At 39.8% G+C, this 17,362-nt stretch overlaps 3 protein-coding genes and 1 long non-coding RNA gene across 5 annotated transcripts; 3 read left to right on the top strand and 1 right to left on the bottom strand.

Moving 5' to 3' along the window:
* Positions 1 to 290: 290 nt before the first annotated feature.
* Positions 291 to 2,377, top strand: malsu1 (mitochondrial assembly of ribosomal large subunit 1). The gene is made up of 4 exons (XM_065270590.1): positions 291 to 763; positions 865 to 1,040; positions 1,978 to 2,059; positions 2,147 to 2,377. Exons 1-4 carry the CDS (start codon positions 538 to 540, stop codon positions 2,305 to 2,307), a joined length of 645 nt encoding a protein of 214 aa, XP_065126662.1. The 5' UTR covers positions 291 to 537; the 3' UTR covers positions 2,308 to 2,377.
* A 109-nt stretch (positions 2,378 to 2,486) lies between these two features.
* Positions 2,487 to 9,309, bottom strand: spag1b (sperm associated antigen 1b). The gene is made up of 14 exons (XM_065270587.1): positions 9,171 to 9,309; positions 8,389 to 8,548; positions 8,071 to 8,175; positions 7,929 to 7,993; positions 7,724 to 7,836; positions 7,270 to 7,375; positions 7,058 to 7,188; positions 6,803 to 6,909; positions 6,379 to 6,724; positions 4,546 to 4,669; positions 4,323 to 4,449; positions 4,080 to 4,232; positions 3,668 to 3,973; positions 2,487 to 2,738 (listed from the first exon to the last, which is right to left on the bottom strand). Exons 1-14 carry the CDS (start codon positions 9,305 to 9,307, stop codon positions 2,610 to 2,612), a joined length of 2,109 nt encoding a protein of 702 aa, XP_065126659.1. The 5' UTR covers positions 9,308 to 9,309; the 3' UTR covers positions 2,487 to 2,609.
* LOC135752186 (uncharacterized) lies at positions 4,153 to 7,690 on the top strand. The gene is made up of 3 exons (XR_010533123.1): positions 4,153 to 4,226; positions 7,080 to 7,171; positions 7,345 to 7,690. It is a non-coding gene; the product is annotated as an uncharacterized lncRNA (long non-coding RNA).
* A 3,556-nt stretch (positions 9,310 to 12,865) lies between the features above and the next one.
* fbxo43 (F-box protein 43) lies at positions 12,866 to 17,117 on the top strand. Of its 2 annotated transcripts, none has more exons than XM_065270566.1 (5): positions 12,866 to 12,945; positions 13,552 to 14,854; positions 14,941 to 15,043; positions 16,417 to 16,551; positions 16,750 to 17,117. In XM_065270566.1, the coding sequence occupies exons 2-5, from the start codon at positions 13,605 to 13,607 to the stop codon at positions 16,996 to 16,998; spliced, it is 1,737 nt and encodes a 578-aa protein (XP_065126638.1). In that variant the 5' UTR covers positions 12,866 to 12,945; positions 13,552 to 13,604; the 3' UTR covers positions 16,999 to 17,117. The 2 variants fall into 2 exon arrangements, with proteins under 2 accessions (XP_065126638.1, XP_065126637.1); XM_065270565.1 differs by having other exon boundaries at positions 16,417 to 16,581.
* The last annotated feature ends 245 nt before the right edge of the window (positions 17,118 to 17,362 follow it).

The raw sequence follows: 17,362 nt of genomic DNA, 5'->3' as shown, positions 1-17,362 counted from the left end.
AGGCAAGACTTAGTATTTGAAGTTTTACAAAGTCTGTTTAGAATAAGGTGGGTAAGGATGGAGGTACATTTGCTTTGGGTACCTGTGGATGGAAACAAAGTAGTAGATTTGCTATCAGCATTAAATTTTGCTAAAGCATTAAATCATCCACAAATAAAAAAAGTTAGCTTTGAGTAAAGCGATCGAGAGTACATGAATTATTATTTAAAACACAGGAACAATCGATAGAATCTTGGTTTCTCTTTCAAATGTTTACTTCACACTCCAGTACAATATGTGGGGGTAATGCGCATTTTCGCTGGTTTGCCAAACCGCCATAAAACCCCAGAAGAAGAAGAGGCGCCTATTTTCAAAACACATCCACACCAACAGGGGGCGCGCGTGGTCGACGCTGAACACTGACGCGGGTCAAACCGCTGTGGCAGAGTGAAACCAAACACACATTCATCCAGAATGTCTGCTGAAGGAGAAAATAGTGTGTGTGAATGATTTCATATTATCTTATATTGTTCACATATTAGTACTCGATCACACAAAATGATCGCGGCGCGTTGCCTCGCGTCTAACGCGCGTCACAGGATGATCAAAGCGGCGCATCTGAGTTGCTGTCAGAAGGTCAGTGTTATAAATGACGCCAGTAAACCACGAACTCCCAGAGTAACATCACTAAAATACACAACCACAATACAAAACTGCACAACTACAAACATCGCGACAGTTCGACACGAACCCGCAGAAGATCCTGAAACGCGCGAGAGACGCAGTGAGTCCAATTAAACTTTTAATCATCTGTCCAGCATAATACAGCCTGTTTCATTACAGTGTGAGGAAAGATTACACGAGTGTTTGTGTGATTGTGTTTAGGTTCTGTGGAGAAGTTTGACATCAGTCTGGTGGTGTCTGTTTTGAGACAGGAGAACGCAACAGACATCTGTGTGATTAAAGTCTCACAAGAGCTCAAATACACAGATTACATCATCACAGTCACTGGAGCATCACCACGACATCTCACTGCAATGGCTGAGTTTCTACTTAAAGTGGTAAAGACAACACAAACACAAATACACACACACACACACACATTCTGGTTTCCATGTTTCGTGGGGACATTCCATAGACGTAATGCATTTTATACTGTACAAACTGTATATTCTATTCCCCTTACCTACCCCATTCCCTAACCCCAACCATCACAGAAACCCTTCTCCTACTTCACATTTTCAATAAACATCATTCTGTTCACAAAAATACTGGTATTCCTATATTTGTGGGGACAATTGGTCCCCACAACGTGATAATTACCAGGTACGCACGCACGCACGCACGCACACACGCACGCACGCACGCACACACACACACACACACACAGTCATTATTAAAGAGCACCAATTATCTGATTCACGTTTTTAAATTTCCTTTGGTGTGTAAGTGTGTATTAGTTCATGTTAACGATATGCAAAAGATACAAACCCCAAAGTAAACAGTGACACAAGTTCGTAAATCTCTTTTCTTGGACTACAACAAACACACGGATTATAGGCAACAGTTTACTTCCTGGGATTGGTGATGTAGTTAAGACCGCCATTATCATAATTCCTCCCGCTTCTGACTCAGAGCGTGTAAGTTAACTCCTGTTAGCAACTGAATCTTTCAAACATGGTAAGGAGCGTCACATTTCCGGCTGACGTTAGAGGCATACAGGCCAATCACAAGGTACAGATGAGCTGGCCAATCTGGGACACAGAGCTTTGCAGATTGATGAGTTTTGTACAAAATCAATGCGTTTCAGGAAGAGAGGAAAATCTGGAGCATCAAAAATGTTTTTTAGCAATGAAATACAAGCACTTTAATAAGATAAAATGTTATACCTAATGATTGAACTGATGAATTTTTCTGACAATATAAAGAGAAGTGGTTTCTGCTTTAGTTTTTAATCTTAAAGAGGTCACTCAATATTTTTCATGCTTTATATTTCAGTTTAAGTTTCTGCGGCGGGACTGCAATGCTCACGTCAGACTGGAGGGAAGAGATTGTGATGACTGGAAATGCATTGACTTTGGTTTGTATAGAGTTTGAGGTCTCCGCTCAGAATGATACTCGTGATTGATGGGTCTGATGGTGTGCTGATGGGTCTTCTGTTGTACAGGATCACTGGTTATTCATCTCATGCTTCAGGAGACCAGAGAAACGTATGAGCTGGAGAAACTCTGGACACTGCGCTCGTACGATGAGCAACTTATGAGAATCCCACCAGAGAAACTCCCTACAGACTTCATATATGAAGATACAAACCAGACAAGTGTGTAAATATTAATAACAGTAATTGAAGTTTTTAACTTCTCTGTTTCTAAAAAAATTAAAGCTTTGTGAGAAAGTTTGTTGAGTGTCTTTTCCACTGCTTTAAACCTGACGGGTTTGTGATCTGATACTAAAAACAGAATATTAATGGTGCTCTGAAAAACATCAATGATGACAAACATTACTCAAGATGTGATTAATCACTGAGACCAGACGCAGAACATGTGTGGAAGAACTTTAATGTAATAACTGGTGGTATTTATACAGAAGCTAGACATCCATGAGAGAAAAGTGTCTAGAAGAAAGGAGCATCAGATGTATTTGTTGGCCAAATCTTTGACATCATTTTTGGAAAAGGCTTCAGTCTGCACAACGCTCAGCTTCTCAAAGATCTCCATCAGTTGTCTGTGATCCTGTGAGTCCAGGAGCATTAACACCATCTACACACACAGACAGATAGTAATGAGCCATCTCCAAAAAAAGTTTCTGTGGATTTCCCCCTTATAAAGGTGTAATGTGTTTTTAGTGGCATCTAGCAGTGAAATTGAGCTTGCAACTATCCTCACTTTCAAAATGCAATAAGAAGCTCCAGTGGCTGCCGCAGGACAAACATGTTGTCGTCTGAGACAATGTAAAGATGAAACGCGCTCTGTAGATCAGTTTGTCTGTTTAGGGCCTCAGGGTTCCTCATATCCTAACCCTGGAGAGTTTAGCATCAACACTGATCAAACACACCTGAGCAAGATAATCAATGTCTTCATGATCACTAGAAGATCACAGGTAGATGTGTTTGATCAGGGTTGATGCTAAACTCTCCAGGTTTAGGATGTGAGGAAACCTGGTTTAGGGCTACTGTAGAAACATGACTCAGTGTATGGAGAAAAAACATCTCATTCTAAGATAATAAAAACAATGCAGTTCATTATGTAAGGTCTTTATACACCACTGATAATAAAGTTATGTAGATTAGATTGCATTTCTGTCAAGAGATTCTTCTACAAGTTACACCTTTAATATCAGGAAACACTGCTTGACTTACTGCTAGATCTGAACCACATTAGATTAACATTTTATGCATTTGGCAGACACTTTTAGCAGACCCTCTGCTTTCAAACAAAAAACTTTTCATTTGTTCTCTTTTTATCACCTCTCAAATATGGGTAGGTTTCTTTAAAAATACAAAATTTTGAACATAAAGCTGAGATAATTGCATTTTTGTGAAGGACTGTTGTTAGAGATCAAATTCAGAGCAATGATCAAGTCAGTGTTTGTCGTATCAGTGTGAATAATACTTCACAGTTGATGACAAAGTAGACATAAACACGTTAGAAGAGCGCCAATGAAAGACGTAAGGAAGTTTTATTCTCACCGAGAATCTGTGAGCCGTGTGCAGGTGTTTCAGGTGTTGATAAACCAGGTGAGGGTGCGAGCGCAGCAGGTGTACGTTCAGTGTTTGGATGATGAAGCTGATGGTGCGTCCGTCCAGCTGCGTGCTGATGTACTGCGGGAGAAGCTCTGATGCGACGTTACGCAGGAGCTCGGCGCAGGTTAACAGATCGCTGTTAGCTCGTGCAGCGTTCAGAGCCTGACCAAACTCGAATGCATTCGAGGGCTGCAGGCTGATCCATGACCTGTTATCAGCACCGTCCTGATCTTCATCGTCAGCATCCTCAACCTGCATACAGAGCTGATCTCAGACCTGTGCTTCAATCAGACTGTGTGTGTGTGTGTGTGTGTGTGTGTGTGTGTGTGTGTGTGTGTGTGTGTGTGTGTGGGCTGACCTCAGTGATGGGAACTCTCCTGCGAGGTTCAGATGATGAATTTTTCCTCTTCTTTATCAGAAGTGTGACCTCTGCCAACAGCTTTTCAGCTTCCACAGCACTCGCATCCAAACACAACACTTGTTGCAGGTCTGCGCTACATGCCAGGTAATCCTAAACACACACACACACACACACACACGCATAAGTGAATATTTGATATATCACTCCAGCCGAACATCTGAATGAAGGAGACATTCTCACCCTCAGGCCCTTATTGGCCACTGCACGTCTATAGAAAGCTTTCTTATTGGTGGGTTCAAGCTGTAGGGCAGATTCACAGTCTTGCTTTGCTTCAGCGAAGCGCTGCAGTTTGATGTAACAGAGCGCTCTGAAACACACAGACACACAACAGCTTATCAGCATATTGTGTTTATTTGTGTGTTTTGTACGGTCATATCTATGTTTTGTGATGTTTTGGTTGTACCTGTTGGTGTAAATCACAGATTGTTGTGGTTGGAGTTGAAGACATTGAGTGTATTTATCTGCTGCCGCCTCATAGCAGCCATTCAGGATTAAATCTCTGCCCTCCGTCTTCAGGAGCTCAAACTCTGAAACACAAACTTCACATCACTGTTCTGAAATCTCATTGAATCAGGTATAAAGTCAACATTAAATCAAATTTCACCATCAAATTTAAGTGAATTTATTCTTTAAACAAGCGAAGAAATCTGCCAATGGGGTAAAATAAAAAATCTTGACTTTTTTATTAAAGGTCCCAAAGAATGCATTGTAATAATCAGCAGGCACAACTTTGTTTTCAGCATTGTAACAACATTGTAATTAATTTAATGTTGGACGTACATCTGGACTGTAACGTCACCGTTGGTCTTATGTTGAGATTGGTCGGTCTTTTCACTGCAAAAAATAAATGTCTTACTGAGTATTTTTGTCTTGTTTTCCAGTATAAATATCTAAGAATTCTTAAATTGAGATACATTTACCTGATAAGCAAAGTGGCTTAAGATTTTAAGTCTTGTTTATTTAAATAAATTACAAAAATCAATAGGTAAATTGTAAAAAGTAAAAATGTCTGCAAATATGTTAAGAAAAATAAACTTAAATTGAGTTTTTTAAATTACATGTAAACTGGAATAAAGTTTATTTTTCTTACCCCATTGGCAGATTTTTTTTGTTGTTGCATTTTGCTTATCAAAAAATGCATCTTGATTTAGGAATTTTTAGATATTTGTACTGAAAACAATACAAAAATTCTCTTTAAGAATGTTTTTTTTTTTTTTGCAGTGTAAATTTTAAGTGCAGATTTTGAATGCAGTCTCAGACATTTTCCCCTGGTTTCACAGACAAGGTTTAAGGTTAGTCCTTGAGTAAAACACATGTTTAAGGTGTCTCAAGTGAAAATAACTTTCACGTACAGATCCTAAAATAAGCCAGTGCATTGATTTGTCTCAAGATACACACCAGTGATATCTTTTTCTAAGGCATTTTTATAAAAGATACTTAAACATCTTGATTTATCTAAGGTCTAGTCCTGGCTTAAGCTGTGAAAACAGCCTTTAGACTCTTAAGGCCACTTCACACTGGTCAGACGCGTCTGTTGGAGTCTGTCTGACCCATAGACTGTAAAAAAAGATGGACGACGCCTGTTCACTCTCTTCCATTGGTGAAAAGTGAAGCCGCAAGTGTCCCGATATGGCGCTGACATCTTGGGTCTTGAGTCTGCGCACTAGCGATTTCGGGACCAGTCATGCGCAGTAGTGAGCAGGAAGGGAAGCCGCGAAGTCAAAACCCCGCCCTCGCTCTCGTAGAATGCGCATATCACACGATATCACAGCTGTCAATCATGACGTGACACCACCGTTTTTATATCATTAAATAACTAACTAAACACAAACCTATTTTAAAAACAAACATTTGAATTTACATCAGCGTGATAAAAACTACAGTAAATGACAGAAACCAGCTTCGGAAAAAAGATAATTGAAGTGTAATTAATTTTTTTAGTTGGTCCCAAGTCCCATTGAATAACATGGGGAGGCGGGGTTTATGACCTATACTGGGACCAGTCACTGGGGGGCGATCGAGACGTTTTGGCTTCACTTTTCAGGGCTTGTGCGGCACGCTTGGTCTGACCAGTGTGAAACCCCTGTTGGCAGTTATTGGATCAAAGTCAATGAGACTTTAGAATGTGGTTGTCTGTTGCGATCTGTTGGTGTCTGTTGGAGTTGGTAGTTGTCTGACCATTGTGAACTGGCCTTTAGACATTTAATACACTGTACTGTAGTGTGTGTGTGTGTACCTGCTGTTGTGTTTTCACACTGTGTGTCTTTCGTTTTAAACAGCACATTTCCCTCAGGTTCTTTAATGCAGGTGAGTTCAGGGGGCGGAGCTTCCGTGGGGGCGTTCACCTGTCTGTCTGTCTGAATGGTGTCCTCAGATTGCCTGCTGTGGTTTTGAGCGGCTTTGCTTTTTGGACTCTTGTGTGTATTTCTCGTAACTTCACAATCCCACATCACTCCTGACGCTGTGTCTCCACCTTCATCCTCCTCATCTTCCTCCTCCACCTCCTGAATGAGGAGCTTCTTCCCTGCTTTGGATTTCTGTTGGTTTTCTGTGATTGTCTTGGAGTTCTCCATCAGGAGTTTCTGTGGGTCAATACAGACGTTACCACAAGAGTTCACGTCTTCAGTTTGTCTCTATGTGAATGAAAGTGAATTTCTAACCTGTGCCGTAACGTTGTGTGGCTCCACCAGCAGAACGGCTCGCAGGTCATCGTGGGATTCCTGCGAGTGGCCCAGATGTTTGTGCGCGGTGGCACGACGCAACAGCGCTAAACACACACAAACAAACATAGACACACACAACTCAATAACACCTTAATATATACACAAACACAAATACTGGGTACACTTTCAATCATTTCATCTACAAATATATTTATAGACCTATAGATCTATGGACCAGCGAGCGTTTCTCACCTTTGACATTCTCTGGTTCCAGCTGTAAAACCGTCTGACAGTCGACGAGAGCCGCGTGCCAGCGCTGAAGTTTGATGTGAGCCTGTGCACGATTATTGTAAGCAGCCGCTGAAGGTACGAGAGACAAACTCCTAGAAACAAACACAATATGTAGTGTATGTTACTAAAGCCCAGCCGCTCCTGAACGTCCTCACAGATGTTTCTCTTTATACCTCGTGTAATAAACCACAGCCTCTTCATAATCTCCACTTCTGAAAGATTCGTTGCCTTTGTTTTTCTCACGGCAGGCGAGAGCGGCTTTCTCCTGATCCGTCAGGGCTGAAAAACCAACACGCATTAAAGAGATGATGAAAATCATCAAAACTCATCCTTCAGTTTTAATCAGTAAAATATTCTGTTCCACATCTTTATGTCAAATGTAAATGTTCATGACATGAATATTGGATTTGACTTTTTATATTGGACTGTTTTTTAAGTTTATTATTCAAGTAATTTAAGTGATTCTCTGATGTTTGGCTGTATTTTCACAACATTGTGTATCTTTCTTGTGTGCTTATTAGTATCCTTGCTTTCAAGAAAAATGACTTTTAATAATGTAAAGTAATGAAACAAAAATACTGCTGATCAAAACATGATGTGTAGGCACTTTGCTGAAAAACATTTCACCTGTGTGGTTTATTGTGTGTTTGATGGTCGTGAGGGCTGGACGGGTGATGACCTCAGGGGAATCTTTGACCTCACTCTCATCTATTTTAGCGCATTCTGTCTCCACATCAAATCTGACGCAAGGAAACATCAGTGAGCCACACAAATAGGACAAACACACACACACATACACACACACAGACCATTGATGACAGTAGAGACTGACCTGTCCCAGTCTCTGTACGGACGAGGAACGCTCTTCTGATTCCTAACCTCAGTCCTGATGGTTTCCTGTTAAAATGTTTCATCTGTTAATCTTGTGAATCTGAGGGATCAGGTGAATATTTTCTGAAGGGACTCTGTGATACCTGAACTGTGTTTGAACAGCGAACTGCCGGCATATCGTCGACAACAGCGAATATTGGGCTGCGATTCAGTCTTGACTCATTTATTCTGATGTTCTCCTCCCACTGCTGTGACATGAGAATAAACAAACATAAAACCTCCAAAGAAATCAGAATCACACTGAATGAAATCAACAAAACACACAGAAATTCTTCATTCTCTGAGAACATGCTTTAATTTTTTTGCTTCTCATGCTGTAATTATGAAGTGCATTCAGTGTATGTACACTAAAGCATTGAACAACATTTCCTTCAAACATCTCGAAGAGTTGATCGCTGTACCTGCAGCTCTTTCTCCATCACACTCCATTCCTCTGTGGAGAAACAGGCAGCTGTGGCGGGTGGGTTCTCCTTCCTGAGGAAACGACACGTTGGGTCGAGTTTCTCTATGTGCTTCTCACAGAACTCAATCAGATGAGGATAAAAACCCTCCTGTCCTGACCTGAGGAACACCAGCACAGGTGAGTGACATATGAAGACAGACACACACACAGACAGAGAGACAGACAGACAGACAGACACACACAGACAGACACACACACAGACAGAGAGACAGACAGACACACACACAGACAGACAGACACACACACACACAGACAGACAGACAGACACACACACACACAGACAGAGAGACAGACAGACAGACAGACACACAGACAGACACACACACAGACAGAGAGACAGACAGACACACACACAGACAGACAGACACACACACACACAGACACACAGACAGACAGACAAACACACATACAGACAGACACACACACACACAGACAGACAGACAGACACACACACAGACAGAGAGACAGACAGACAGACAGACACACAGACAGACACACACACAGACAGAGAGACAGACAGACACACACACAGACAGACAGACACACACACACACACACAGACACACAGACAGACAGACAAACACACATACAGACAGACACACACACAGACAGACAGACAGACAGACACACACACAGACAGACAGACACACACACACAGACAGACACACACACACACACACACACAGACAGACACACACAGACAGACAGGTCTCATCTCACCGCAGAACTTTCAGGATTTGCTCCAGATATTTCAGATCTGAGCAGTTCTGGATGAAGTTGTAGTCTAGATGCTCCACAGGAACTGAGCTGCAGCTCAAACCCGGAGACAACAGAGACGACACAGTCTGAACACTCATGACACCTAACAACACAAACATCACACAGTAACACAAACATCGCATACCGCATTAACACAAACATCAAAGTTTTCTGATGGCAAATTTACATGTACGGCACTTCTCAGGTTATTTCACTCCTTTGACAGATCCCGTGCTGTTTTAACTCACTATGGATAAAAGCGTCTGCTAAATGTAAATGTACTTAAATCTTTCAGTTCATTAAGTTTTTACTTACCAAATCACAATAAGTATCCGACAGGACCAAAAGATTTTTCCAGTTATGAAAATATTTCTGCTGTTAGATCACAGGAGTGAAGCGTCTGCGCCAGAGTCGTATAATAACAGAGTTACGAAACGCTTTGATCTCGCCGCCGCGCGGTCACGTGATTCAGGTAACGTTCTACAGTTCCAAACCAAGCAGGGCTGTCAATCTGTTTGCATAGGTTTTCAGCTATTTTAGGTAAATATTAGCTTGTAATGGGAATTGATCACTATACTTACTGTGTTTATAACGTTTTTTTTTACTAGGGAGTGATGGAAATACAGTAAATCAGTTAATAAAGATAAACAGTTAATTGTGACCCAAATATAACTGTGGTTATCTATACCAACTACAGCAACACAGTTTATCTTTTATTTTTGTACCAAAATATGGCTATATAAATGGCTATCAATCTGCTAAAAACATAATTCCTACACTTTTACTATATTAAAATCACAAAAAAGATCGCCAACGCGGTTATTTGTAACAGTGAAGCATAACAGAAACACACTAAATTCATATTTAATTGTATTTATAGTACACATTAAATGTTAATATAATTATACATGATTTTCGAGGATACATCACTCGTATTACTTAGCAGCATTGTGGAGCAGTGTGACTTTCTTATAAGGCATTTAGCTTGTCGCTGTTGCCCCCTAGTGTTACTCATAATATATAAAAAAGATAAGTATAAAGTAGATGGCCACCAGTAATAAAATATTAAACCATTAAATCTATATTATTCACACATTATACACAACTCATTAAAATATAAAATTTTTACTAGTTATTATTAACGATAATCATTACCTACAGCAGAGTTCATAAAATATCACTGTTGACTATATTAATGAAATGTCCGAAAATGTAAAGAGAAACGGTAATTTCATCAATTTACCAGCAGGTGCCATTGAAATGAATGGGCTTCAGTGCTGCGTTTGGAACTATGCGTCACTACCGGTCACTACATGAAACGCTGTTACTTCCGCATTCCATTCTTACAACGGACGTCTATGTGAGTGTCGTAACTCTATTATTATACGACTCTGGTCTGCGCAGTAAGCGCCGTTCCCGTTCACGCGTCCCGTTTCTATGGCAACACGTTCAACAGTGGGCGGTGCTTATCGGCCCAGAAGTTATAATAAGTTTAACAACAACAACTTTTTTAACTTTCATCGTAAATCTTTAATTGCGATTAAAATTGGTCAGTAACATTGGTCATTACTGACCCTGACCATTAATACATTTCTAATTTTACATCCTATATGGCAAAAATGTATTCTTTGCAAAAATATATTAGTATAAGTTAATTGTATAAAGTATATTTTTGAAGTTGAAAATACATTTAATTTTAACCTTTAAAAACGGTTATGTTTACAGGTTCGTAGCATAAACAAAGTTTTTTTTCAATGCAACGTGAATATATTTCCTTAAATTAAAATATATAGGTGAATATATTGTTTAATGCTTTATTTTTTTTTACAAATTCATATTAAAAATGGCCAAAAAAATATAGCAGTGAAAATACATTTTTATAAACATATTCCAAAATATATTTTCGGCAATGTTTTGTATATTTTGTAATATATTTTGAAATGTATTTTAAAATATTTTTTTGCCGTATGGGTTTCCCCGCTTTTAAGTTTTTACACTTTGATATTATTTACAAGTATAGTTTAACATGCATTTTAAAATGTTCAAAGATTAAATTTTTTATTCCAATTTACTTTAAGGGGCAATAATATAATTAAATACAAACCTTATATTATTACCACCATTATATGAACAACATCTTAGCATAGCATCAAAATTAACAAAAGTTTTTTCTTGTAAGTAATTATTTCCAAAATAATTGTCTTAAAAGAACATTTACAAAATAAGTGATTGTCTCAGGGGGAATTTAGCAAAAGCACAAGACAAAGAGGTGTACAAGTGCGTTTTTTTTTTTTTTTTGAAAAATATAAAGAATATACATAAATTCAGGGAAATAGAAAACAAGTTACAGACAGAGTTTAACTTGCAGAAAATTGAATAATAATACAAGAAAAAAGAAAAAAAAAAAAACAAACAAACAAACAAATCAGTAATTGGTTTGCATAAGGTTAAACTGTATTACAGTTATAAACTCAACATCGAAGTAAGAAAAGTGCATAATTTAAATTAAATCTTTGAATAAATCATCATAACATTTCAAAAAAGTGTACATTTTTTGTTTTTTATAAGTTTAAGAGATGTAACAATGGATATTATTTCAGTAAGAAAAAGTGGAAAATACAAAGGGGATTTAAGCCATTTTTGTTTGTGAATGAAGAATTTACCATATAAAATAAAAAAGTTAACAGTGTTTTCAAGGAAAAACATCTTGGGATATTCATAATAGAAGATAATATCTGATAGTGAAGCTATGGGTCATATTTACAGGGTTGAAAAGATAGACACTTAAATCAATCCAAAATTGACTGGTTAAATCACATTCAAAAAATAGATGGGGAACAGTTTCATTCTCAGAACCACAAAAGGAACAGGTGCGTTCGACTTTATGTGGTGAGGCACGATGACATCAAAGTACCGCGAGACCATTCGAAAGCAGACTTCTCCGTGTTATTTCCTCGAATCGCTCTCGCGATACTTTTATGTCATGATCCACCTGTCAGTTCTTGTAAGTTCTGCAATAAAATATACACCTATATATATACCACAAACGAGTAATAAGTAGCACGGGTGTATTTGTACCAATGGCTAAAAAATAAATTAAAAAAAAATATTACAAAACATTATTAGGACATATGTGTCCCGAAGGACTTCATTTGGACAACTGCAAAGGCAATTTTCTAAAAAAATAAAAATAAAAATTGTGCACCCTCAGAATCAATTTTTTTAAAAATAGTTCTGTCTCTGGCAAATTAATTTTTTCCCATCCTAACAAACGATACATCATTGGAAAGCGTATTCATTCAGCTTTTCAGATCAACCAATTTCATTAAACTGACCCTTATGACTGGTTTTGTGGTCCAGGGTCACAAATAAGTTTTGTAGTTTGTATTGTGATGCTGACATTTTCTTTGTTAGTGCTGTGATGTTTGGTGGTCGCAGAAAAAGAGCACATCAGCAGGCATTTTTATATAAACTTTTCTTTAGTAAATTATTTAAGATTTATTTTGCTTACGTACAAACTGAAAACAATATTGCATTCTGAAACATGTTTAACTGCTGAAAAAATGTTTGGGCACTATTAATAATTGGGTGTCTCTTTAAATCCGCATCCAATCAGGAACATGGGCTCGAAATTTGAAAGGTGGAGCCTCATTGAGCTGCTGATGAGCGTTTCTCTCTCTCTCTCTCTCTCTCACCCTGAGCAGCGGTAGCAGCATGAAACTCTGATAACACGCGAGTGAGTACAGCATTCATTCACGAACTATTAAACCTTTGTTTCTCGTTAAACGTGTCAGAGTCGAGGTACATCACTTCCGGTGTGTTTTATGTAGGTATTGAGTGTTGAGACGCAGCTGATGTCAGTCAGTGTGTGTGTTTGTTTTTGTATTGATTGATGTTTCTAGTCTTAAAATCTCATTTTTTAACTCTGTCAGCATTTAGGCGACGCGCGTGCTTTTCTAGACGTATTAATGGACAATGTGTTTCATATAAACTCTTATTACTGTACTGCTTGTGACCCGGCGTGTGCGCGCTCAGACACTGTGTCGTGCACTAGCGTTTAAATCCGCGCTAAATTTAAATCTAAAGGAGGGAAAGCTCTCAGCGTGTCACCATAGCAACAGTAACCGTCACCTGTCGCTTTATTAGTGAGAACATAACAGTGATGAACAAGACTTTATTTCTAATACCTGACAGAATTTGTTTTCAATCTCATATTATAGTTTTATATGTAGCTGAATGAATTTCCAGCAACACTACTAACTGGTAACCCATGAGCAGATTTAAACACCTTTAGCTGTGAAATGATCAACCAGAGATTAACTGTGATTTACTCTGTTTATAGGTTGACAGCGGTTTTGGGCCCATTAAGTGTTTGATAAAGACCTGCTGGAGATAATGGAGAGCACACAGGTGATGTCTGATCCTTTTCAGGGTGTAAAATATCAGAGCTGTGGTTACGGTACGGGCCGGCACTACACGCCCAGAAAAGACGCCCAGCCGGGCCGTTTCAGCAGCACCAAAGAAAACCGTGAGGTGTGCTCTTCCCACAGAAAAGACCAGAGACGGTCGAAGGACATGAAAGATTCACAGAGGGAACCACCTGTCCAAACGGGCTGGTGTGAGACTCCCAAGATCAAAAAAAAGGACGCGTCACTCCGCCGACGCCTGCTCATGTCCCGGTCGGGCTCTGCTGATGGGAGTGACTGCGGCGTCGCTGCAACGCCTGGAGAAACCTCCAGAGATCTCGTGAACTGTAGAGACGAGAGCTTTGACTCTCTAGACATCAGCCCGACCGGACCTTTGACCTACAGCACTTTAAAACCCGACGATCTGGATTTCTCCTGTCGAAAGCGCCGTCTTCTGTTTTCTGAAGCGATTACTTCAACCCTTGACAATGGCAAGTGTGGAAGTCACATGAACCCAATGCTGGTTCAGAATTCCATAAATGAGCCAGATCTCAATGAAAGCATCATAGCTGGTCTCGCTGCTTCTCCGCCAGTGAATGACTTAATGCAGGTTGCAGGTGACCCCTTTCAGTCCCCTCTGAGGTCAGAAAAGCAGAAGCTGAGCGTCCTGGAGACGCCCTCCCTGACCTCAGAGGACAGCGGATTCAGTTCTCTGGGTCTGGATAAATCGTATGACGACTCTATTGATCACGACGGGTCTTTCCAGGAGCTGGTGCTGCCGTTGTCCTCAGGCAGCAAAGAGAGGAGACGCTCACGACTGGAGAGACAGCGAAGGCTGTCCACTCTACGAGAGGGAGGTTCGCAGTCAGAGGACGTACCCGGAGACCAGCGGCGTGAGTCGGACGCCCACGTGAGTAAGGACAGTGTGTTTTTAGACAGAACCCCGCTGGGTGCCGCCACACAGAAGATGCACGACCTGTCTTTGACTCCGGCGCTGCAGGTCGTGCACGCCATTAGTTGTCGCAGCACACGTGGGCTACAGCAGCAAACCAGTTTAGAGGAGCTGCTCCGTGTGTCAGATGAAGACGGACCCAGCGGAGGCGGCTTGCCTCTCTCGGGGCTCATTGGCCGGAAAATGGGCCTGGACAAGGTAGACATCGTTGTGGAACTGAAGATGCGAAACCTGAGACACATACTAGCAGTTATTCTGAGTCTTCTGTCAGCAGCTGACATCTTCAGGTGATTGAACCCAAGTTCAGCTTGTTCCTTGTTTGATTGGTTATTATTACGGAGAAGATGAATATAAAATTGTTTTTTGCTTACAGATTTGGTCAAGTTTCTGAAGACTGGAATGACGTCATCTCTGAAGACAGAAAAGCCTCCTATAGAAGGAAATGTCACATCAAAGAGTTAAAAGTTGCAATAGAGGTGAGATACTAATGGGAGGGAATACGTAAAGAATAATTGATGATGGGCCGTTGAATTATTTGAAAATAATGCACATCCAAGGTCAGTGCTTCTATCAACCTAGAAAACGTGAAAAAGATCAACCCAGTAACTTAGTTTTGGTAAACCTTTCTCTGTAAGCATGTGAAAAAAGAGCTCATTGATATTGGCCCCCCTTGTGATGTCAGAAGGGGATTTTATCATAATAATACCACATCTTAATCTGCACTATCCAACACAGCACTGCCATTTAGTGCAGAGAAAAGCACAATTGAGTTTTAATTGCAACAAACCATTATCGTTGTGATCAGTGTTTGCATTTCATCAGCTCATTTGCATTTAAGGACGCACACAAAAACAGCACATTTTTGCTTGCACCTACAATGTGGCAATTTTAACATCTTATAATAAGGGTATTTTGAGCTAAAACTTCACACATGTACTCTGGGGACACCAAATATTTATTTGACATCTTAAAGGGGACATTTCTCAATACTTTTTTTAAGACATTTGACAGGTCAGGGGTTTGTTTTATAATTAACACCTATGGAACATTTCTCAGCCAATCATTTAACAGATCCATAATATAATGTCTTGTATAGATGGTTTCAGCAGTAACAACATAAACAAATGTAAATTCCGTTAAACTTCTACAAAGAATCAATAACAAAGAGTCCCTTTACAATAGTTTATTTTTGATTACAAGCAAAATATACAAGTAGATAATCTTAGTTCAAATTGTAGCTACAGTGTATAAAAAAACTACACTGAGCTAATGTTGCTGTGTAAAATGTTTACTATGTAATCCATACAATCTTAACTACAGATCAACTGTCAAACCTCCCTTCACATAGCACTGATCCATGATCGACGTCTCCCCTCAACTTTAGGAAACTGATTTTTTGACGAGATATTTGTTCCAGAGTTCAGTTAAGCCACTAGTCAGACCATTAAACAAACAGAGAGCGGAAGTTAAGTTCAGTCCAGTTGCATTACTGCAACAAGGCGCATGCGTCCGATGAAACGTCTATAGATATGATCTTGAAAATAATGTTGCCATTTTATCTTAACTCTGTAGTTGTGTCCAGTTCATTCTTTACACTAGTAATCGATTGCTGCATTATGAGCTACAGTAGTTTTCAGTGTCAACTGTGTACAGCACATTTTGGGAAATGTGATTTGAAAATTCACAGACATCGTTTGCATGCTACAGAAATATGTGATGTATGGCGTTGTGGACATTCGTGGGCTGATGCATTTTCTCGTTGGGTATGCATGAGTCTGCTGGTATTTGACTGTGTGTCTGTCTGTCTGTCTCTCTGTCTGTTTGTCTGTCTGTCTGTTTCTGGCCGTAGGCTGGTAGACTGGCGCATGTTTCGGATGCTGACACCAGGCTAACGCTGAGCTGTAGATCGGCTCTGAGCAGCGTTCAGGCTCAGGCCAGAACCCCACACACACCCCAGACCCCGACCCAAAACACAGAGCGTCAGGTCAGCACCAAACGCATCGAGTTCCTTCAGGTGTGTGTGAGAGAAGTTCTCTTGAGAAACTATTGCACAAATAAAAGTAATTGTTATTATATGTAAATAAAAACAAGAATGCAGATGTAACAACATAATTTAACCTTTTATCCAACTTTGAGTTTGTATATGAACTGTGAGCTAATAATGCCTCTATCTCTACATCAGGTGGCCAAAACTCTTTTCAGTGATGAATATTTAAAGCCGTGTCCACGCTGTCAACATGCAGCTCGCTGTCACTCATTGCGAGCCGAGGGTCTGTGCAGCTGGGCCGACTGCAGGTTTCGGTTCTGTACGTTGTGTTTGTGTGAGTTTCATGGATCCAGAGACTGCACTCATCTGTCCGGCAGACGCAGGAGTCGTAGGGATCTTCTGCCCGGCAGCGCTCAGAGCAAACGTAATGTTAAGAGACTCTGACTGTCTGTCTATCTGTCTGTCTGTGTTTTTTTTTAATGATGAATTACCTCAGAGTTTTGCACTTGTGTACAGAAATCATTTTTGCTCTTTACATGGATGTTTTTATACATTGTTTTAAATAAAACCTTTTTTATCTTTATACTCTTGTTGGTTTTGTTTCTCTTTATTCTGAGAGAACACCGTCAACTGTTGAAAGTGGTCACTTCAGAGAAATTAAACTGCTTTATTCATCATATAAATATATCTGTTTTAAAAGAAACAATTGAAGTCCTTAATTGTTGTGATAGAGGTTTTTATAACTGTTTTTGTTTTTTCATTTACATTCATTTCTTGTATTGAGTTTGTTGTGTTCTACAAACTTGAA

This window comes from Paramisgurnus dabryanus, chromosome 13, assembly GCF_030506205.2.
Source record: "Paramisgurnus dabryanus chromosome 13, PD_genome_1.1, whole genome shotgun sequence".
Lineage (NCBI taxonomy): Eukaryota > Metazoa > Chordata > Actinopteri > Cypriniformes > Cobitidae > Paramisgurnus > Paramisgurnus dabryanus.
Note: the sequence above shows the minus strand (reverse complement) of the source record. Positions and strands in the feature narration are given on the sequence as shown.